The 24,426-nt window shown below is 41.2% G+C and overlaps 1 protein-coding gene across 1 annotated transcript in view; it reads left to right on the forward strand.

Annotated features, from left to right (window-relative positions):
• LOC126471249 (heat shock 70 kDa protein 14-like) overlaps positions 1-23,644 on the forward strand; it is a 192,591-nt gene extending 168,947 nt beyond the window's left edge. Inside the window, exons 5-6 of the mRNA XM_050099366.1 lie at positions 18,624-18,806; positions 23,591-23,644. Coding sequence (XP_049955323.1) covers positions 18,624-18,806; positions 23,591-23,644 — 237 coding nt within the window. The remainder of the gene's footprint in view (positions 1-18,623; positions 18,807-23,590) is intronic.
• The last annotated feature ends 782 nt before the right edge of the window (positions 23,645-24,426 follow it).

Raw genomic sequence — 24,426 nt, forward strand, 5'->3', positions numbered from 1 at the left:
ATGTTACATGATCTAAAGGGTTGTAAAGGTGGTTATGAAATTGCAGTGGTGTAGCCGATGTATTTATATGAGTGATTGCTTTGTGTATTTTGCTAATTTCTGCTCGTTCTAGAAAGAATTTTCTTAAATTGTCTACCTGTCCATAATGTAGGTTTTTTATGTCGATCAATCCCCTTCCTCCTTCCTTTCTGCTTAATGTGAATCTTTCTGTTGCTGAATGTATGTGATGTATTCTATATTTGTGGCATTGTGAACGTGTAAGTGTATCGAGTGCTTCTAGGTCTGTGTTACTCCATTTCACTACTCCAAATGAGTAGGTCAATATTGGTATAGCATAAGTATTTATAGCTTTTGTCTTGTTTCTTGCTGTCAATTCTGTTTTCAGTATTTTTGTTAGCCTTTGTCTATATTTTTCTTTTAGTTCTTCTTTAATATTTGTATTATCTATTCCTATTTTTTGTCTGTATCCTGGATATTTATAGGCATCTGTTTTTTCCATCGCTTCTATGGAGTCACTGTGGTTATTCAATATGTAATCTTCTTGTTTAGTGTGTTTTCCCTTGACTATGCTATTTTTCTTACATTTATCTGTTCCAAAAGCCATATTTATATCATTGCTGAATACTTCTGTTATCTTTAGTAATTGGTTGAGTTGTTGATTTGTTGCTGCCAGTAATTTTAGATCATCCATGTCTAGCAAATGTGTGATTTTGTGTGGGTATGTTCCAGTAATATTATATCCATAATTTGTATTATTTAGCATGTTGGATAGTGGGTTCAGAGCAAGACAGAACCAGAAAGGACTTAATGAGTCTCCTTGGTATATTCCACGCTTAATCTGTATTGGCTGTGATGTGATGTTATCTGAATTTGTTTGAATATTAAGTGTGGTTTTCCAGTTTTTCATTACTATGTTTAGAAACTGTATCAATTTAGGATCTACTTTGTATATTTCCAATATCTGTAGTAACCATGAGTGGGGTACACTATCAAAGGCTTTTTGGTAATCAATGTATGCGTAGTGTAGCGACCTTTGTTTAGTTATAGCTTGATATGTCACCTCTGCATCTATTATCAGTTGCTCTTTACATACTCGTGCTCCTTTGCAGCAGCCTTTTTGTTCTTCATTTATAATTTTGTTCTGTGTTGTATGTGTCATTAATTTCTGTGTAATGACTGAAGTTAATATTTGGTAGATTGTTGGTAGGCATGTTATGGGGCGATATTTAGCTGGGTTTGCTGTGTCTGCTTGATCTTTAGGTTTCAGATAGGTTATTCCATGTGCAAGTGTATCAGGGAATGTGTATGGGTCTGCATTGTAACTGTTAAATAATTTAGTTAGATGTGAATGTGTTGAGGTGAACTTCTTTAGCCAGTAATTTGCTATTTTATCATTTCCAGGGGCTTTCCAATTGTGTGTAGAATTAATTGCTTGGGTGACTTCATGTTGCAAAATTATCACTTCTGGCACTTGTGGTATCATCTTGTATGTGTCTGTTTCTGCTTGTATCCATCGTGCATGCCTGTTATGTTGTACCGGGTTTGACCGTATGTTGCTCCAGAAGTGTTCCATGTCTGTTATGTTTGGTGGATTGTCTATTTTAATGTGTGTGTTATCTATTGTCTGGTAAAATTTCTTTTGGTTTGTGTTGAACGTTTGGTTTTGTTTCCTTCTATTTTCCGTTTTTTTGTATCTTCTAAGTCGTTTGGGCAATGCTTGTAATTTCTGCTTCTTTTCATCTAATTGCTCTATTGCTTCTTGTTGTGAGATTTTACCTAACCTTTTTCGTTTTTTGTCTGATATTTCATTTCTTATAAATTGTGTTAGCTGTCCGATGTCTTTTCTCAGTTTTTCTATTCTGATCTGTAGCCTGTGTTGCCATGCTGGTTTTGTGGGTTTCTTCTGTGTATTGGTTTGTTCTGATCTCTGCCTAGTGTGTATATTTAGTGTAGTGAGTGCTCCTATATAAACCAATAGTTGTAACTCTTCCATAGTTGTATTTTCATTTATTTTGTTGTGTATGATTTTGTTGATAGTTTTTATTGTTGTTTCGACTTGTGGGTTATTTGGCGGTCTATGCAAGAATGGTCTGATGTCTGTATTTGTGTCTTTGTATTCTATATATGTCAGCTGAAATTTCTCTTCTATATCTAACACGTGTGTCTCTTCGTGTTCTATTTGTGCTTGTTCTGGTGGCTGTCTTAAGATTTCGTTTTCCTCTGATTGTTTAATTGATGCGTGTTGGTCTTTGTTTGTTTGCTCTGGCTTTTGTTGAAGTTTGGAGAACAAACCTTCACCAAGGAGTCAAAAAGTATATTGCTCCCTCCTACGTATATCTCGCGAAGAGACCATGAGGATAAAATCAGAGAGATTAGAGCCCATACAGAGGCATACTGACAATCTTTCTTTCTACACGAACAATAAGAGACTGGAATGGACGGGAGAACCCGATAGAGGTACTCAAGGTATCCCCCGCCACACACAATCTGGTGTCTTGCAGAGTATGGATGTAGATGTAGATATTACTATATAACTAATTCCTTGAATATAATAGAGGGAAACATTCCACGTGGGAAAAATATATTTAAAAACAAAGATGATGTGACTTACCAAACGAAAGCGCTGGCACGTTGGTAGACACACAAACATGCACACAAAATTCTAGCTTTCGCAACCAGCGGTTGCTTCGTCAGGAAAGAGGGAAGGAGAGGGAAAGACGAAAGGATGTGGGTTTTAAGGGAGAGGGTAAGGAGTCATTCCAATCCCAGGAGCGGAAAGATTTACCTTAGGGGGAAGAAAAGGACAGGCACACACTCGCGCGTAAACACACACATATCCATCCGCACATACACAGTCACAAAACTGTGAGACTGTGTATGTGCAGGTGGATATGTGTGTTTGTGCGCACGAGTGTATACCCCTTTTTTCCCCCTAAGGTAAGTCTTTCCGCTCCCGGGATTGGAATGACTCCTTACCCTCTCCCTTAAAACCCACATCCTTTCGTCTTTTCCTCTCCTTCCCTCTTTCCCGACGAAGCAACCGCTGGTTGCGAAAGCTAGAATTTTGTGTGCATGTTTGTGTTTGTTTGTGTGTCTATCGACATGCCAGCGCTTTCGTTTGGTAAGTCACATCATCTTTGTTTTTAAATATAACTAATTCCTTGATGTGATAACAATCCATTTTTATATTTCAAGAAGAAAACTTAAGTTCACATTGTCATAAACAAGGGTATTTCATATAAGGAGGTAAAAAGCTAATAATTATAGTGGAAAACTAGTTGAAATGGAATTGTTGCAATTTACATCACATAGGATTAAAGACCACTCGATGAAACGCAGAAGTGTTGGGATGTTGACAGGCACAGACAAAAGAAAGAACACTTGCAGACTTTTGTAGTTATCCATTGAAGAGTTAGAGTATAACACACACACACACACACACACACACACACACACACACACACACACACACACACACACACACACACACAAAATAGACTAATGGTGCCAATGCTGTTTTGCGGCAGATGCAGTGGTTGTGATGGGGGTAGAACATGCTGGGTGCTTGGATTGGGCCTTGGTCTGCCACAGGGATATAATCCCTGTGTCATGGGGTTGGGAGTTAGGGTTGGCATAGGGATGGGCTAGGCTGTTCTGTAGTTTGGGTGAGCGACAGAACACCACTTTAGGAGGGATGGGAAGGATCTCTGGTAGGATGTCCCTCATTTCAGAGCAGGATGAGATATAATCATAGCCCTGGCGATGGATATGGTTCCATTGTTCCAGCCAGGGTGATGCAGGTTCACAAGGGAAGTGCTGCTTTGTAACTGACTTGTAGGGATTGTGGTAGGATTGGGGATGTGTGAGGCAATGGCACAGTAAATATGTTTGTGGACTAGGTTTGGGGATGGGGGTTGTATCATGTGTCTGTGAAAACCGTTGTGAAGGCTTCAGCATGTTGAGCAAGGGGGTTCTCACCACTGCAGATATGTCATCCTTGGGTGGCTACACAGCATGCGAGAGATTTTTTCTTGTGAAAGGGATAACAGCTGTTGAAATACAAGTATCGTTGGTGGTTAGTCAGTTTAATGTGGACAGAAGTGTGGATGGAGCCATCAGAGAGGTGGATGTCAGCATGCAGGAAGGGTACACGTTTCATAGAGAAGGACCAGGTGAAACGTAGGGGAGGAAAAGGCGTTAAGGTTGTGAAGGAATGTAGATAAGTTTCAACCCCACCCCCACCCCACTGAACCTAGTCAATGAACAGATTTCCTGTGCCATATCCTCACACACCCTCAATCCTTCCACCACCCCAAAAATCAGTTACAAAGAACCGCCCCCTTTGTCACCCAGTATCACCTTGGACTGGAACAACTGAAATATACCTTTCCCCGGAGCTTTGATTATCTCTCATCCTACGCTGAAATGAGGGATATTCTATCCAAGATCTTTCCTACCCCTCCTAAAGTAGTGTTCTGTCACCTATCCACCCTACACAACATGCTAGTCCATCCCTATGCCACTCCCAACCACTTGACACAGGGATTATATCCGTGTAGCAGACAAAGCTGCAAAACCTGCCTAATCCATCCACCCTGCACCACCTCCTCCAGTCCTGTCACAGGCATTTCCTACCCCATCAGAAGCCAGGCAACCTGTGAAAGCAGCCATTACTCTGCTGCAAACGCAGGACAATCCTTTATGTCAGTATGACTACCAAGCAATAGTTGCAGATGAGTCAACTTGAAAACACATCATCCAGTCCCATAATCATCCTGGCCTCATTATTTGGTAACCCACTGCCCCTGCACACTTCAACTAACATGCCCCAGGGGGCTCAGAATTCTTCCATGAGTTCGTGCATGGTGCTCACAGGGCCCCAAGTTACTGCAAACCATTCTTCCTTCCTGGGCTGCAGTTCCTTCCCAGTGTCCTTTCATTGCCTTCTCTCCTTCCCCGCTGCCACCTCCTCCCCCTTCCTCGATTATCTTATTTACGTCGGCCTGGCTATCTATCTGGTTTCCTGTATTCCTTGCAGTTTTGTTTCCCTCGCTTTTTCTCTTTCATCCTTTTTGGCGTTATTAGTCCCTCTTTGTGGTTTGACCCCACTTCTAAATTTTCTTATATGAATGTGTAGTGTCTGTTCTTTTGAAGCAACAGACACCACACAGATCCCACAGCTGTGAACACTATATGTAATTGGAAGGAGACATTAAGTGGAATCAGCGGCATCAAGCGAAAATGTGTACTGGATCGGTATTTGAGCCCGGGATCTCCTGCTTACTAGGGAGGTGCGATAACCATTGCGACATCCAGGACACAGCATTATCGCAACTGCGTGAACTACTTTGGTACGTCTCACGGCCAATCCACACTCCCGCCAAGCGGTAACTATCTGCAGTCCCTGTCAATTATACTCCCGTCGCTACTAAGTTTCCCACAGGAGGTCAGATGTATTTCGTGCATTCACACTGAAGAAAGTGGATCCATTGCCCGTCCAGACTTACGTGAATGCGTAGTGTTTGTTCCTTCAAAAGAACACACACCACGTAGCTACTGCAACTGTGAACACAATTTGTAAATGGAAGGGCGGTCACTGCTGTCAGCTACACAGGGACATTAAGATGATTCCACTTAATGTCCCACTGCAGCTGACTGCAGTTATCCTCCTTCCATTTACATCTAAATTTTCTGTTTGTAGTGTGAGCCATTTGGGGAAGAACTCCCTCCTTAGTGTCTATGGCATGGATTCCTCTGCCCACTTCCCTCCTCTCTTCCCTCCCTGCCGTAGCCCCCCTCCACTTCGATCACCAGCACGTCTAGCCAGCGCATGTGGTGGGACTGTTATGTACCCATCTGACTGACCCCCTTGACAACACAGGACACACTTCTGATGCCTGAGCTGTTGCCTCCTCATATGTGCCTAGGAGTGGTTGCTTGTTATTCTGGAGAATCAGAACTCACTGCTATGGCCACCATACCAGATGCTTCTTGTCATGGCTGGGTGGCGTCCATGGGGAGAGCCCCTGATCGAAGTGAGTGGTATCGAGGTGAATACTTTGCACAAGAGGCATATCGAGCTCCAAAAACTTGGCCGTTCTCCTATGGCCGTGTCTGAAAGTAGTAATGTATCATTGAATGCTGCTTCTTATGATTCTGCCACCTTCCCTTCCCTGGCCACACCCTGGGAGGAGGTCTAGGCTCGCCGGCTTGGACTGAAACACCTTCCCTGCTACTGGGTCTGCACTAGGATGTGACAGGGACACATTCACCCCCACAAATCCGCTATTTTTTGTGGAAAATGCAGTTGGGTTCCCTGTCGATCAAAGGTTCTTCTTCCACCAAATCTGCAGCTATTCTTGCTTGTGATCATCTTGGCAATGTCCCGCTGTCTGTTACACATCACCAGTCTCTGAATATGGTCCAGGGAGTCATTTTCCATAGGGGCCTCATCCTTCAAACTGATGAGGAACTGCAGGCTAATCTGGAACAATGGTGTGTTCATTTTGTTTAACATGTGCAGAAAGCTCGTAAAAATGCCCACACCAATATCGCCGCCTTTATTCTGGCTTTTTGGGGAGATACCCTCTCAAGAGTTCAAGGTTATGTGAGATTGGTGTGACGTGAGCCTGTATAGCCTGCCACCCACGAGTTGCTTTTGGTTCTTGGGTTTCAGGCACATGCCTTCCCAATGTACAGCAGACCCTCTATGTGGTGGCTGTGGCCACCCACTTCATGGGGGGAGCCCCTGTGTACTGCTACCTGTGTCCGTAAATTGTCATGACCATCACACTTCGTGCTCACTAGATTGCCCAGCTTACAAGAAAGAAAGGAAGATACAAGACTATAAGTTCCTGGATCGACGATGTGTTGATGTCTTCAATTTTTGCCTCTGTTATATCCTTTCGCCCTCTTATGTGTCTCTTATCAGAGTCCTGCCCCCTCTGCTTGGCCCCTCCCCTGTGGTTCTCATGCTCTGCCTTCTGGGTGCCACTCCACCTCCTCGGTCATAGAAGTGCCTCCCTTCTTCAGCACCCAAGAGTGACGGGTGTCCCTCCCGTGACCCCTCCTATCAGCATCAGCTACCACAACTCGGCTACAGGACATACAGTCTGTGCTCCCCAAGGTTGCCTCCTCTTTCTCAGTTCTGGATCTTTCAAATCGTGCTCTCCCTCTGTGCTCTGCCCTCCTCAACCTATGAAAGAGAAGAAGAGAAAACATAAATACCAGGACAAGGCCCCCTCCTTCAATGTCTCCTGTAGGTGTCATCTCCCCCGCTCACAACCTGAGTCTGACATCAAATTTATGTGACGTGACTGGCTCCAGCCCATTCAACTCCCATTTCGATACCCGCTCAGTGAGGAACTGTAACGAATACTATCTTCACCTCCCAGAGTTGCAATCCCGTATTGCCTTTCACTCATCAGCTTGTGTTGTTCTTGAGGAATCTCATTTTACTAATGCTCACTCACTGTCTCTTACTGAGTTCTGTGCTTTCTGTCAGAACCAGGTTGGCCCATTGAGGGCTTCTGAGGGTGTCTGCATGTTGGTCTGTATGGATATTGTTAGTACATGGGTCTCATTCATACCACATTGGAAGCGGTTGCCGTTTGGGTCCACTTGGACTCTGCCATCACAGTTTGCAATCTCTATCTCGCTCCCTGCCAGGCCACCTATATCTGCTGCCCTAAATGCTCTCCGGCAACTCACCCCTCCCTTCCTCCTCCTTGGGATTTCAGTGCCTATCACCCTTTGTGGGGCAGTGCTTCTTCATCTAGTCAGGGGTTCCTCCTCGACCAGTTTCTTGCAGACCATGACCTGTGTCATCTTCATGATGGTTCCCCTACTCTTTTAGTGCTGCATGTGGCATCTCTGCCACTGATTTCCTCTCTTCCCCTCTCCTCCTTCGTTCCTGGCCGCCACATGATGACCTCTGTGTAGTGACCATTTCCCGTTGGTTCTCTCATTCCCTCTCCACCTCCTGATGACCAGGTTTCCTTGCTGAGATTTCTGTCATTGTCCTACTTACACACATACACACATAAGTACACATAACAATATCCAAATTGAAGGAAAATTGCAATATATGAAAAAAAATTACACTTTATAAAATATGGAGCAACTTGTACAGTACATGACATATGAACACTTTCTTACCTCTGTCACAACCAAATTAACTCAATGTAGAAATACATAGCAATTTGTTTATAATATTTAAACATTTTGTCAAAAACCAATATTGTCAATACTGCACAAAATGCTGGTGCTGCAATCTGCATTCAAGTTGATTCAGAACTACACGTGATGAGACCTTTCAATGCTTAGATAATATTTTTTTGTATTAGAACCCCTTTTCTTCCACCAACTTTGAGGACTCTTTGCTCGGAGAATAAGTATGGCATGTTGCTGTGGGGACATCAACTTCACACAGAATATGAGAGAAAGAAACATCACAAATATCATTATCAGGCCAATAGGAGGACGGTGATGCATGACCTTACTGTAACATATCCTTCACAAATAACCTTATCAACAATTCCCAAATACCAAGAAGAGTCTCATGCACATGCAGTATAGCAGTTGGGCTGCACAGTGCATTCTGGCCTTAGTGGCAGAAGTGCATCTGAGAAATCATCCACAATACTAAAATCTGTATCACAGCTCAGCCTTTTTGCTCCAATCTCGGTTGGTGATATTGGTACAATGTGATGCATAGATCGTGTTCCAGCAATTGTTTTTGCACTTGGGAAGTGCTGAGAAAGATAATGTCTTGCTTGTACCATTTAATTTTTTGAAACAAAGAGAATTGAAATGCCTTGCAGGTTCTCGTGACAGAATTCAAATACCTGTGAAGCTGTAAGTATTTGATCTTTATAAACTCTTTGCAAACTTGTTTTTGTGACAAGTCTTTCAACACTGCCACCAGTACAATCACAGGAAGATTTGCCATGGCGGGTAGCAAAAAATGACCCACTGCACTGTACGTTGAAGTTGTGTTCGTGGTAGCAGATATTTCTGAAATCCTTACCATTTTTGTATTGTGTAGTACAACCATCAGTGAAATATTCAACATACACAAGATGAATTTCAGGGAATTCACATTTTAAAAAATTCAATACAGTTTCTGAGGCTGGTAAACCAAGGCAACATCATGTTCTAGGTCATCAGAAACAATGCAAATACTTTTTGCATGCAACTGTTTGTCCTTTTTGTAATATACATGGACAGTGTGAAGAGTGCAGCTGCCATTGATCCAATGGTACCCCTGTACTTCATCTTTAACAACAAAATTGAGAGTTTCACTGAAATCCATTAAAGTTAACACTGATTCTTCCTCATTTTCATATAATCAGGCTGTGATTGAGAAATAAGAGTGTGGAGTAATTTTTCAATTTTCTTAGTTTGTCGCAGGATTCTGATAGAGAAGTGATGTGAACAGTTAGTCATTCTATGAGTTGATACCCATTGACTGTATTGAACCATCTCATCAGGAGCATAGTCTTCTATTTCATTTTCTAGGTGAGTTTGAAGCAATGAACTGGTGGGGCATTTTTCACACAGATGAAGCATAAAGACTGTTATTTATATCACATGTTATTATTTTAATTAGATCTTGGTATGTTTCCTAATAGAAATGGAATTTAGAAGCAATTTAACATTTTGGTGGTAAATGCACACACATACGGTATGTGTTCCTGATGATCCTGCAAGCATACATTGTTTTGGTCCAAGAGAAGCAAATTTTGAGAATCATACTTTGCTTTCAGGATAGTTTTTTTTAAATAGAGAGAATACAGCAAATTTTCTTATGTAGAGAGAATCTGTGCAGGTACTTGTCTTTGTGTTTAACACACACACACACACACACACACACACACACACACACACACACACACACACACACACGAAACACTTAAATCACAGTATGAATGACCATTGCTTTGCCATAATAAAAGCTCTTATTCTTCACTAGTCAGTTCATTCACCCAAGTTAGGGCATTATCACATATATCTTGCAGATACTGTCCAAGAAAAGACTGCCTACTTGTACTTTCCATGATGCTTCAGTCATAATACCAATATTTGTCGTAAATAATTCAAAAGATGATTGGTGTAACCTAAAAAGTAATTAATTAATGAAAAATCATTCTATCCCATTGTTTCATTACAAAAGTATTTCACATTATTATTGTAACATTAGGGGACTTAATTTTGTTTTGGAATGAATAGTTAAAAACTGCAACAATTGAATTTTTAACCAATAATTGTCTCTGTGTACAGCTCGGTACAAGAGCTCAGAACTGCATGCTCAGTGGACACGTGACCCAAAATCAAAGGAACTGGATGATGCAATACATATAGTGGCAGCAAAACGGTGTTCTCAGATATGATTTGTTCCCAGGGAAATCCAGCGTAGCCAACTCCAGCAATTTAGTGGTGACATGGTAGTCATCAATTAGCAACTTAAGTGTTTCTTTTACAGTAATGTTGGTTTTTACACTTCGCATTATTTCTACAAACTGATTCGTTTTGCATGACATAATGGAATATGTAGTGTGTTCATGGTGTTTGTAAATTTTTCAAAAGTATCTGTGAGGAGGCAATACCTTTAAAAAAAAGCTATAATGTCCATGCATGGATTTTGTTTAAAAGAAATTATTTACAATTTTTTCTGAGATGTAGATGATGGATATGTACTATAGGAAACATGACTATAAAAATATAAATATTCCTCCTTAACCCTTTAACTGCTCTGGACATGTTAATGCGTGTGCCTTTGTACCTGTCCGTGTGTGCTCTGAATGTGTTTACTCGCGCCACCAGTCCTTCTATCTGGTACTGTGAACGTGTCTACGCGTAGGCATGTTCAGAGTACCAGGTAGGAGGACTGGTGGCGTGCATAAACGCGTCCAGAGCAGTTAAAGGCTTAACTAAAAAAAAATATCAAGTTTCCACTGCAAAAACTGTACAAACTATTGCATTTTTAAATTATAAAGGAGCTCGTTTATGAAAGCTTGAATTCCTGAATCTATACAACTTCTTTTTGTGATAAGTGAAAAAGTAATTTACCTACAACATTTACATTTTGAAAATGTGAATATATCTAGGTAAACTTCTGCTACCCAAAATTTCAAGGATTTGCTTGTCAATGGGTGTCATTTCCTAAAAGTTCTGGATGATTTGATGGGGAATGACCCCTATGCAATATTGGGACATGCGTTACCATGAAGTAACAGCACCCTTTGTCACACACCATTAGACAACAGTGGTTTTTGACGGACATGCTGCTTCATAAATATTCTTCATTCTCCGATGTGATGTCTACCGGTATGTGTTTACTGGTATGTGTTTTTCTGTTGCTAAGAAAAGAACACCACCACATTGATCCTGTTTGGACGCATTGGGTAATAATGTCGCCATTGTTTACCTTGCTGCATTTACTGCACGAATGTCAGAAAGGCACGAATGCCACACTAATACCTTGCCAACAAATTGGTACTTATATGTCCGCATCAGACTCACCACACACAATTCAACAAAAACTGACATTTTGCTTACACAGAATGGGCATATGATTAGTGAGTCTGGACAATTTAAATCTGTAGGTATTCAGATAGATGGTAAGTTGTCATGGAAAGCCCGTGGGTAGGATTTTGTTCAAAAATTGAATGCTACTACTTATGAAGGTCAACCATTAAAGATGTTTTAGAACCTGTGACTGTTTATTCAATGTAAACACACAGAACTGGAACCAATCACTGTTTTGCAATAGTTATTTATTCATTCCATGCACCAGTTTTCAAGCCTTTTCAGGCTCATCTTCAGATGGTTTTCAGAAGTTGCATAGCTATTTCAAGCATAATGCTGGATGCTGGTTTGCAACAGTATGGGCCGCTTTTGTTGTTAGTATCCATCTGTTTGCTTCCATTGTGATGACCAGTTGGTACCACAACACTCACTTTCCCACAATATGTATGCACATGCTAGATGCTGGCAAGGTTTCATTATCACAGTGTATATGCGCAATATTGTGTAAAATTGAGTGATGTGGGATGAACTGGCCATCACAATGGAAGCAGTCAAATAGATACTAACAACAAAAGCTGCCCATACTGTTGCAAACTAGCGCCCAGCATTATGCGTGAAATAGTTATGTGACTTCTGGAAAACCATCTGAAGATGAGCCTCAAAAGTTTTGGAAACCAGTTCATGGAATGAATAAATAAATATTTCAAAAAAGTGACTGGTTGCAGTTTTATGTATTTACTTTTAATGCTGCTATATTCTCCATTAGAACAGTATCTGAAGTAAGTGATAGCCCAACATGAAAATTAGTCTACGTTGCTTATTTCCATTCACTTGTGACCTATGACATTGTATTGTAGAGTATTTTTGGCTTAGAAAAGAGAGTTCAATCAATATGTTGTGTAAGTTTGAGAATCTCTTGTCGACCCTGTTCAGGAGCCTTGAAACTTTGACATTGGCATCTCAATATATACACTCATCATAAAAAGTTAAGCATATTTGCAAATTACCTACCAATAATCACTATGAGCATTACTTTTGTGTTTATGTAGGAAGGTGGTTGTGTAAATGTTGTGAACTCATTTGTCGTTGCCACTTTCCCTCATGGGCGTTCCTTTTATGTGTATGTATGAAGGTGGTTGTGTACATAATGTGAACTCATTTGTCGTTGCCACTTTGCCTCATCAGGGGCAGTGCAATCACGGCTTGTAAACAAATACAGTACACCAGAGCTATGAATGCACAGTTGTCCGTGTGCTTCTTAATGCAGCAGAATGCCTCAGCACAGGCTCTCCATGGCAGACTGTATCAAAATTGTCACATAGGTGGGATTAAACACAAGACAAGTTGACATTGTGAATATTGTTCATGTTAATCAAAGTGTTGTCTCCAGACTGTGGAAAATTTCCAGGAAATGGATTCAATAGTGGATCGACATCGCGAAGACCGTCCACGCAAAACTACAGCAGCTCAGGACCGGTATGTAATGATATCTGCACAGAGACACCCTATAAGGAGAGTGACTACTCCGTGTCATGAGCTTCAAGAAGCCACGGGGGTTACCGCAAGGACCCAATCTGTGCACAACAGACTTTATGATAGGGGTTCGTACAGCTGAAGACCTCTCAAGACTCTAGCACTTCGTCCACATCACAGGGGTGCTTGCGTAAGAGGGGCTAGAGCACGTGAACCTTGGATACGACTCCAATGGACCAAAATGCTGTTAACAGGTGAATTGCAAATAGGCTTGCATCCTGACAACAACTCTGTTTGCATATGGAGGCGAAAAGGGGAATATAGACATCTCTAAATGACTGTGGAATGTGACCAACAATCTGGTGGCTCAATTTTATTATGGCCAGGTATCGTGTAGGGCCACCGCACACCACTCATTCCAATTGAAGGCAACATGACTACTGCAGTGTATGAAAACAACATTCTACAACCCATAGTCAGTTGTTTTGCAGAGACTTCACAGTGTGTGTTGGTATCTGACAGGATGTGAGATCTGAGGAATGGATTGGTTAGCATGCTCCCCTGATACAACTGCATAGAGCATACATGGAGCGTGCTCAAAAGAGCGATTTCTAGTCGTCAGTATCCTCCATTAATGACTGAAGCTCTCAGGAATGCTGCCATTGAGGAGTGGGACAAACGTCCCAAGAGGCCTGCAATGATTTGGTACTGAGCGCGCCCTGTCCCATTCAAGAGTGCCTGCAGGTTCGTTGAGGACCTACGCATTACTGAACAGTGTGCTATACAAACCATTTAATGTTTTTTGATGTTGGAGGTCATTGCAACTTTTTTTCCCAAATGTTCCTTTTTCATTTCATAATTGGTTCCAAGAGAATGTATAGTTTTCATTTGCATAATACTCCGTGACATCAAAAAATACAGTATAAGATATCTATCTTATTTTGAGATGCGAGAACCAATTATGTGCTTAACTTTTTTTAATGGGTGTATATTTTCTTTAGTGTCGTTTGTTGTTAACAATATGAGCGTATTCCGAGAATTAGCAACTAGTAGGCAGAAATCGAATCTGCATTTGTATTGCGCCTTGACTCTTGTACAGAAAGGCATGCAGTATTCTGCTGCATTCATTTTCAGTAAGCTGCCACAAGAATTAAAAAACCGTAGCAGTAATCTTTGCACTGTCAAGTCTAAACTGGAGACTTTCCTCATGGCTCACTCTTTTCAATTTTTCAGGGAGTTCCTGGAAAACAATTAAGTTAATTCTGTATTATATTGTTGATTATGCTAGTATATACTCGCAGCTTGTCATCTGCATGGGATTTGTGTGTATTTTATTTTTTGTGTTATTACTTTTCTGAAGTCAATTTCATATACTGACTTCATTCCATGACCATGGAGATTTGCTACTTAATATGGTCCTATGTAGTACATGTAAAATACATTATAAATAAATAAATAAAACAAAGAAGATGAGCTCAATACCAGGGATGAATTTCAGGCTGAACTGAAAGAAACTTTTGGTGACAATCAACAGAATGTTACAACAACAGAAGAATTCATCAAGTGGTACAAGCACATCAAGGAAAAGCAATAGAAAGGAAGAGGGTTGATTCCTGAAAGTAGTCCCTGTGGAAGTTAAAGAACAACACCATGATCTCACTACTCTCATATACCAGATTGTAAGAGAAGAGAGACAGCATTTTGTGGCAGCCAGAACTGTCAGACCAAGTACACTCAAGAATTGGTGACCAGTAATGTAGACCCCATACATCAGGAGGTAATAGAAAATGTTGAAGGAGAAGTGTATTGTTCTTTGACACTAATCTCCACCACCTGTGGGATGTGCCATGAAAAATGGACTTGGACTTATGTTGCTGTTGTCAGATGATAACCCAGCATCCAACTAACACAGGTACAACCAACTAATCCACCATGTAAAATGCCCTGCAGAAGAACAGACATTTGAGGGTGGAGGACAACAAACAGTTTGTTTTCACTGTTGGTGGCATGGATACTTTGTACGCTACTGCAGTGGAAGAAGACTATTAGATGACTATTATGCCACAAGACATCAGCAATCACAACAGTGCTATTCGTACCAGTCAACTGCAAACGATTACAGTCGATCTGTGGACCGAAGCTAATCACTGTATCCACAATGGGTCACTCCCCAACACGCTATAGGCATTTCCTGTCACTGTACGGAGGTACTGGCCACTCGGCTAACCACCGAAAGGCTGCCACAGATGAAAATCGTCTGCGGACAACAGTTATCGAGATGTCAGGAAAACTCACTGACATCATTCACGGCCGACTGCGTCAGGTGCTAGTGAACTCTGGGGCTTCTTTTTCTGTTATGTCAAATGCTTATTGCTAGCTAAAGAATACTGCATTCTGTGATATGAAAATAATTGTGTGGAAGTCACAAAAAGGAAATATGTGTAGCTGACAGGAACACGTATTGCAGGAATAACTATCGATAACAGAACACAGCCTTTAAAATTTGTCATTTAAACAGAACAAAGTCACGATATTATTTTCAGGGGAAACTTGCTGCAGGCATCACAGTGTGGAAGATCAGAGCTCCAGACTGATAAAGCAATTTCAACAACCACAGATAACAAAGATTGCTTCCAGGCATTTGTTCGCCACCGAAGTCGTCGTTACCCCTTCCTCGACGTCGAGACATCTCCCGAAAGAAATCTACAAACCGGTAGTGACAATAAGCATTCTAGATGGGCAAGGAGTGTCACGAGCAGCCACAACTCGTCCCTAAAGGTACATGCTCAGAGATAGCCGAACCAGTCCAGGAGGGTCAGCTTAGTGACACCGGTGAAGAAACGTGCTCTACTACCACTACAGACGACACAGGGAAGGAAGCTAGTATCAAACTGCCGATAGGACCTGACGTCACCGAGGGACAGTGTCAGTTGTGGTCCTTCTGCATCCGTTTTCGGATGCTTTCAAATCCCGAGTGAAGAGCAGCCAGGGAAGCAGCCTATGGTAAAACACCGTATCGACACTAAGGATAATTCACCGACTGGCCAGCACTCGTATAAAGTTTCTCTGGTAGAATGACGGATGATCCCGGAGGAAGTGGAGATGATGCTGCGAGGTAACATCATTGAATGTTTAGTGTGTCCTCGGTCCTCTTCGATGGTCTTCTCTGACAGTCCTTGTGAAGAGCAAAGATGGCACATGGCATTTCTGTGTCAGATCTCGGGTACTGAACAATATCACAAAGGAAGATGTCTGTCCGTTGCTGTGTGTCGATGACACACTGGACTTCTTCGACGGAGCAAAGTATTTCTCAGTTACGGACGTGCTGACAGAACATTAGAAAATCGAGGCTGACTGGGAAAATACTGCACGCCTTCCACACGCGAATGGCCTCGCAGTACACTTTAGTAACAGGTTGGCAGGTACGGTCTCGATGTACGTCAACACGGAACAGAGAGAGTGGGATCGGTACTGCCTGTAGTGACATTCGCACACGACTGAGCGAAGCGAGAAACTGAAAGCTTCTCACTTTTCTTTCTGTTCTGTGGTTGCGAGGCCAAAATGACTATGGATACCCTATTCCTGTTTCGGCTGGACGATACTCGGGATGACTAAATGAAACGCATTACAAAGACCGAAGGAGCAAAGCAGCTGGCTCGAATATAAACCCTGTATGCCCAGATTAAATACCGAATGCACTCTTAACGCCGAGCACCGACCGGTGAAGTACAGCCGAGGGGAGTCGGTACGGAGTTTTATACCTGTGCGGATAGTGAGACTATTGAAAATGTTACTGTAGTCCTAGTTTGGGTCTCGTCGTATCCTTAATCGTGTGTCGCATAATAACGTATGACATTGAGGACTGTAACCCTTTGTCACGAAGACGAAAGCACGAGTCCTCTGTGTGAAGCCCTGGTACACTCCAGAGACACACACTGACAGTGGGAGGTTCGAGAAAACTGAAGACCGACTCGAGGATCCTGGAGCTTTGAAGGGAGGGGCTACTTTCGATGCTCGTACTAGTGAAGGGGATATAATGACGTGACCACAACGTGAGAATCCACCAGCACTGCCATACGGAGGACCGTTGACGAGATCTAGATCTAGGGTGCTGTAGTCTGCTCCAGCGAGAACTAATGATGAAGCGAGCTGTGGCACGTGAAGTGTAGTGGTGTAGTGTAGTGGTTAGCATCGTCAGCGGGTGTGCTGTTGCTCACGAGTTCAGATCCGACCACCAGCAATTATTTGTTATTTAGTGTTTATCATTTCTGGGAGGTTCTAGAAATATCTTATGTTTGTAATGTTTTAATAATCTGGAGTGTTAAATGTCTGTATAAATAGCTGTAGTCTCTATGCAGGAGGTCAGTTCTGGTCTGGGTACTTTGGTGTCGATAATAAACATGCTTTGAGTTCTAACTGTCGTGTTTTTGTTTTGATGTAACAATATTTCTCACAGACAGCAGCAGTGATCCACTACAATTCCAAACTAATGGTGATGGTATGCTGTCTTATATTTAATGAGGTAAGAGTCGCATTCTGTTATCACAGTACATTTACTTGCTTATGAGATGTACAGTTGGCACCATAGCATTGTTTAAAATGAAATGCAGCATCCATGCAGACAGGGGAAAGTTGTGGATGTATTTTTTAATGTTCTATGACTGGGTGTCATTGACAGAAAAACTGGTTTTTCTGGAAACAGCTGCCGGTCATCTTGCAGGAAAATTGTTGGTTCCTGTTTTGAATGCTGACACTAATGACTGAGTTTGCATATTCTTCCAGTAGTTTCATTCAATGATGTTTTAGGCAGTAGGTGAAACAGTGAAGGGTTGGCATTGTGTGGTCACCTAGGGCTGATGTCTTATCAGGTTTTTTTTTTTTCTGAGATAAAGAACAGTGTGCAGTAGTACAAACATCAGGTATTAATCTATAAAATTTCTAAACTATGAGCAGTTATATAGGTTTATGACCAAGGAATAATGGATAAAAATGATAATGTCCTAATTTCTTCTCATGTATATGACAGAGAGGTGTATGATGCCTTTTGTTAATACATTTGTGCTTAATAGATTTAGTGATAGTGGCTGTGTTGGAGAGACAGCATGATTGTAATCAAAACAAATGGAATAATTAGGTATAATGTGATAAGGATGCTGTGAGATCTTCTATTGGTTGCTGGAGTAACAGTTACGTGCCCTATTACAAGAACAGACAATTTTGCCAGAACATGCTTCAAAAAGTAATAGAGAGAGAATCCTAATTAATAACTGATTTTTAATAAGACCAAAATAATAATATTTAAATCAATTGAACAAAAAGTGTGAGAATACCTTGAATGCACCACATTTCCTGTATTGCTATTTTCAAGTTCAATTCATTGTGACATAACCTTCATCCACTTTCATGTGAGATAACATAAAACTATATAAAACCAACAAGAAATCAAATTTTTTAAAACTTTTGTCATATTTTTCTGTCAGTTTTCTTCCTAACTTCTTTTGTGTGTTTCATTTTTATCTACTAATTCACTTTGCTGTGGTTCTTATTTCTTTACTGAAATAAATATTAAAAATGTTGAATACTTTGTCATTTGGCAGTTTCATGTGGTCTGTGCATTTCAGGCAAACGATGATAAAGTGTTGGTTATACCAGCACAGACACCTGTTCCGGTCAAGGTCACAAAGAGACTTCCATTGACACTCTCAGGAGAGAGTATAGTAGTTCAGGTTCTTGAAGCTGATGATGATGATGATGATGATGATGAGGATACAGACAAAGAACAGGGAGCTGTAGTTTTGGGAAATGTAAGTAAAAGTTTGTACACATTCCGTCTAATAATTTTAGTAGATTTTTTTTGTAAAAATTTAGCAGACAATTTAATTTTAATTTATAAAAGTGATAACTTGCATGAGAATATTCCTTGGTACACCTATAGGCAGTGCCGAACCCCCCCCCCCCCCACCCTCCCCTCCAGTCAAACACACACACACACAAATCATAGTCGAAGTAATGAAAAACCCTCTGTTTTAAAATATGAAACTGTGGGTACTAGCAGAGATCACCCATGAATTTCAACCACCTTAGTTCTATGAGGAGGACACTTGATTCCAAGATGATTGTGTCCCAATTCAAAGAGTGGCATTCTTAAAGAATGGTTTAATCAATATGTGAATAATTTGTTACTCTGCTAAGTTCAACAGGCACCATATTTCAACATTATTGAACACCTTTTGTGATGGGGCCCTCACACACTTAATATGTATGCGCAGTAATATTGTGCCAATATATTGCAGGAAAGTGCAAGGCCAAGAACAGCACAATACAATTGCGCAATATTCATGCCTTTGTAGTGAACATGTTGGTGCGCAAAAATGTGGAACCCATGTGTATTGTTGCTTGCCTTGCAAAACACTAGCAGAAATTATGCAGAATAGATGAAATTAGCCTGAAAATCTTCCAGTACATGTTTCAATGGGCCACTGGCTCATTCACTGTGTCGTAGCTTCATAAACAACAAAAACTAATTAAAAATTAAACAAGGAAATTGTAAATTATTGTGTACACATGCTGTGTTTTCTGTGTGTCCTCTACTGTAACAACTGTTGCAAAAAAAAATAAAATAAAATAAAATAAAACAATTATTTACTGATTACTAATTGAAAGCTTATGTGATCTGATGTCTGTGGAGTGCAAGGAAGGAAAACATTTATGCTGACAGGACAGCTGCCCTGATCCTATTTGCCAATTCTGAAAACTGCTATAAGTAAAATAAACTTTTCTGCTGACTATCATGACACATGGGCTTCAGTTCCCTCTGCCATTTTGGACAATGAGGTATATGGCATCTGAGAAATGAAGTTTGTGCCTGTTTACAAAGTACTGCATGATGCTTTAATATACATACTCCAGCACACGCCCTGATCTTTTGTCATCTAATTTTTTCATTTCTCTGCAGAAATTCATTCAGTGTGAATTGAATTTCTCTTGATCTCAGTAGGAACTGCTGTTTATTGCACATCACTGCCCTTACATGGTACAATATACATTGCCATATAGTGAATGTGTGTCAGAATTGTTTAAAGCTCCCTAGTCTCCTTCAATATATTGTACAGACTGTCAATACTGCTCATAGAGGGTCAGTATTATTGCAAAATAAATATTGAGCATGGGAGGGCTTCTCAAGTTTTTGAGCAGATAATTCAGTACGTGCTTCCTCCTCAGTTAAAGGTTGTGAAATCCCTCTGTGGGTCCAGGGTTTAGAATAGGCCCGAGGTATTCCTGCCTGTCGTACGAAGTGACTGAAAGGAGTTTCACACGTTTCGGCCTTTATGTGATGGTCCTCTGTAGGGTTTGATCTCCATTCTTCGGATTTTCCCGAAGAGCGAGCCAACTGGGGAAGGGTGCCTTATAAGGTGGATCGTGTCCATCGTGCATTGAGATCTTTAGCCTACTTTCTTGTTGCTGCATTGCAGTCCTGCCCATTCTCCATCTCTTGGGCGAGCACACCTTCCTGGGTTCATTTTCGACCATGCACTACGCAGTGTCAATTTCTACGTCGACGATGACCATGGACTTCTTTGCACCTGATATCCAGCTCGGTAGCCAGTCCGTTGTGGTGGGGCTGCCACATACCCTGTTGGTTGTAGCCCCCCGACCACACAGGGATCGCTCTGCTGATGCCTGCGCCATTATCTCCCTATGTATGCCAAGGGGTAGATGCCCATCCTCTGGGGTATCGGGACTCACGGCAATGGCCATCCTGCCAGGTGGCCTTTGCTACGGCTGGGTTGCGCCTGTGGGAAGCGCCCCTGGTCAGAGTGGGTGGCATCAGGGCGGATGGCACATGATGAAGCGTAGTCCATCATCTCTTACTGGTGGTGAAACACCAGCAGTCTCTAAGCGATCATGAGCTCAATTCAACGCACAGAAGTATAACCCCAAATTATTCCCCTCCCTGGCCACACCATGGGAAGAACGTCATGCTAAGGATGGCAGCGGGTCTTATTCGCGCCAGTACCTTAGATGTTCGAGAGCTGATGGGGAATCTTTCATGACAATGAAGCCTCAGTTTTTTGTTGAGCATTTAGAGGACAAGTTTGGGAAGGTGGAGGGCTTGTCCAAAATGAGATCTGGGTCAGTCTTGATCAAAACAGCATCTTCTGCCCAGTCACGGGAGTTACTTGCTTGTGACAAGCTGGGGGATATTTCTGTAACCATCACTTACATGGTCCAGGGTATCATATTTCACAGAGACCTTCTTTTGCAGTCCGATGATGAGCTGCGCACCAATTTAGAGCGGTGAGGTGTACATTTCGTGTGGCGTGTCAACTGGAGTCCGAAGGATAATCAGGTTGCCACCGGTGCCTTCATCTTGGCCTTTGAGGGTGATGCATTGCCCGGGAAGGTCAAGGTGATGGTCTACCGGTGTGATGTAAAGCCCTATATCCCTACCCTGTGCTGGAAGTTCGGCCATATGTTTTCCCGCTGTACTTCTAGCGTCACATGCCGAGATTACGGACGCCCATCACTTCCCAATACTCCATGTGCCCTGCCTCCCATCTGGGTCAGCTGTGGAGAGCACCATTCGCCTTGCTCGCCTGACTGCAGGATTCTCCAGAACGAAAGGAAAATCATGGAGTACAAGACGCTAGACAGACTGACCTACACTGAAGCTAAGAGAAAATTTGAATGCCTGCATCTTGTGTGTATGACATAGTCTTAAGCCGCTGCTACAGCAGTTCTGGCACAGTCAGCTCAGTGGTGAAGGCTGGAATTTGCATGCCAATACCACAATTGGACATTCACTGAGTGACGATAAATGGCCTTTCCAGATTAATTGGTCAGGTGACCGTTGGTGTGTATGGCATGAAACATCTGAAAGCAAGGGGTATCAGGCTGGAGGTGGGAATGGGGGTGTGGGACATTCCAGCAGAAATGCGATCTATTGGCTGGAGCCCGCTGACATCACAGTGAGGCAGCACAGCATAGCATAGCACAGCAGTTTGATTATTCAGTTGATGTACTGCACCACACTTGCTTTGGGGTGTTATTCATTCATTTTACTTTCAATTTGGTTCAATACATAGTTGAACAAATTAAATAAAGTGGCATGACAGATGTATTACACATTAGGAAATGATAATTAAGATGAAACATAACTCACTTGTTTGGTGTAGAAACAGATGGTAGTGTAGACTGTTCCACATTTCTGTTGCCGTTTATCAGATGAAGGTGAAATCCATAGCAGCTTCCTCCTTGTGCATATCTCTTTATAGTTTCCAATTTTGCTTATTGATTCAGAGACCTAATCCTTAAATGAATGTTCTTTTTCCTACATAAAGAGCAATAACTGTGTGGAAACTGTTTCAAAATAGAGCACAGACACTTTACAACATTTTTTTGTTTGCGCACTCCGTTTCCATTAAAATCAACAAATTCTCCTTCAAACTGCAACATGTTGTTTTTCCGTGCTCGTATTGGAGAGTAATGATCATCGTGAGATGTAATTGATATCCAGTCTGCAATAGACTCTTCTAATTCACTTTTTGCTACTGTAATACCTAACAATTTATCATTGTTTTGGTACTTAAATGCAGTATAACTTGCAATGTATTTCACTGCATCTGGAAGAACATCCAGAATTGCTGCACAACCACACAGTTTTACCTCATCCATACAAATTATAAAAGTGGGTGTGCGTATATATGTATGCATGTATGGGGCATTCAGAAGCCAAGCTGACTGACTCCATCAAATGAAAATGTTCAGTACAAACAATTAGTTATTGAGTTATTTTAAAAAAAGCTCTAAAATTTTTCAGCATATTTAGAATAAACTGATGTTAAGGTTACGTTTTCAGCACTTTATAAATATATAAAAAAATTCAATGGCTGTCTCTCCCATAAGAAAAACTGCTTTGTATGGAGTGAGTCACATTGCCGACTGAAAGGTGTTGACAAAATATTGTGTGGTTTGAATACAGGCAATTTTATGAAACAAATAAACACAAGCAGGACCATTTTACATGAAAAAATCACAAGTATTAATGTAAGTAATTAAATAGTACTTAATGTACAAGTAGAAAATGCGGTCTCCCCCCCCCCCCCCCTCTCGCACACCATGGAGATCAGTCTTCATGTACTATAAAGAAGACCATGTGGAACATCAGCTAGACTTTCTAAAGGTCAGTTTCCATTTTTTGTGGGGATATTAATTTTTCCAAATGGCATTTCTGGCGAGAAAGTAGTTTTATATTGGATAGCAAATGGTTCAGCCTTCTCAGTATTGATCCATCTCATTGTCAGCTAGTTAATTGTTTCACCTTCAACATTTCTTTTCCTATGGGTGATACATTTTTCTAAGTTTGCTGTTGAATGGAAGTTTTCGTGGTTCATTTCTGTTAGGTAATCAGTGTTACTTTCCTTGCAGCTAAGAACATCATCATACTGATCTCTTAGACAAAAGATGTGATGACTAGTTTTTAGTCTCTTTTTAATAAAAGAAAAATCTGTATCATTTGGAAGGTAACTGTGTCCTGGCGGAAGGAACTTTTAAGACAATAGTTTGTGTTACCTCTCGTATTTTACAGGTATTTTATAAGACGGAGAAAAACATTTGTGTTGCAGTTTTGATTGCTGCATGAGCGAGAGTATGTGAAAATATGTTTGCCATTACTGCCATGGAGAGTCAGGTGTTCTATTAGACAAGAGCTTATTTCTTGCAAACCTCTCGAACCACCAGTTTGGGACCATACATACATACATGTAATCTATTTTGTAATTAAACATGAACACCAAAATCATGGACATAAGAGATCTGTACGACATTTAGTTCGGGAGGTATGAGGTCATAAACAGTGAATGCGTGAAAAACTACTGCATCAAGCATGATGGTTAAATTTATTACTTCTTTGCTGCTAACTCAATTTGCAACACATTTCGGAAACAGTAATCGCATGTGCCACTGAATGTACCTAAAAGACTGTATCATTACATGACATACAGTACAGGAGATATGACATTACCCACAGAGAGATGCTTGAGAAACGGCCACACCATGCATGATTTTTTTAATTTATTACTTCATTACTACTAACTCTATTCACAACACGTTTTGCACACTGTATCACATATGCCACTTTATGTACCTGCAAAATTATGTCATTATACAGCACATAGCTCAGCAGATACGATATAAACATTAAGATGCCTGAAAATGAAACTGCAGGTTGAAATTCACTAGACATATAGTCGAAATATATGTACAAATATGCATGAAATATGTTAAATATGTGTGAAATAAATTTGACATGTAGATATATGAGCAAAGCCGTCTGTAAACAACTCATCGTAAACCCCTGGAAAAATTTCTGATTTGGTAAACACACTGGTTACAATTTGGAAAGAAATACTGATGGGGTAAGAA

Source organism: Schistocerca serialis, chromosome 3 (genome assembly GCF_023864345.2).
Source record: "Schistocerca serialis cubense isolate TAMUIC-IGC-003099 chromosome 3, iqSchSeri2.2, whole genome shotgun sequence".
Classification (NCBI taxonomy): Eukaryota; Metazoa; Arthropoda; class Insecta; order Orthoptera; family Acrididae; genus Schistocerca; species Schistocerca serialis.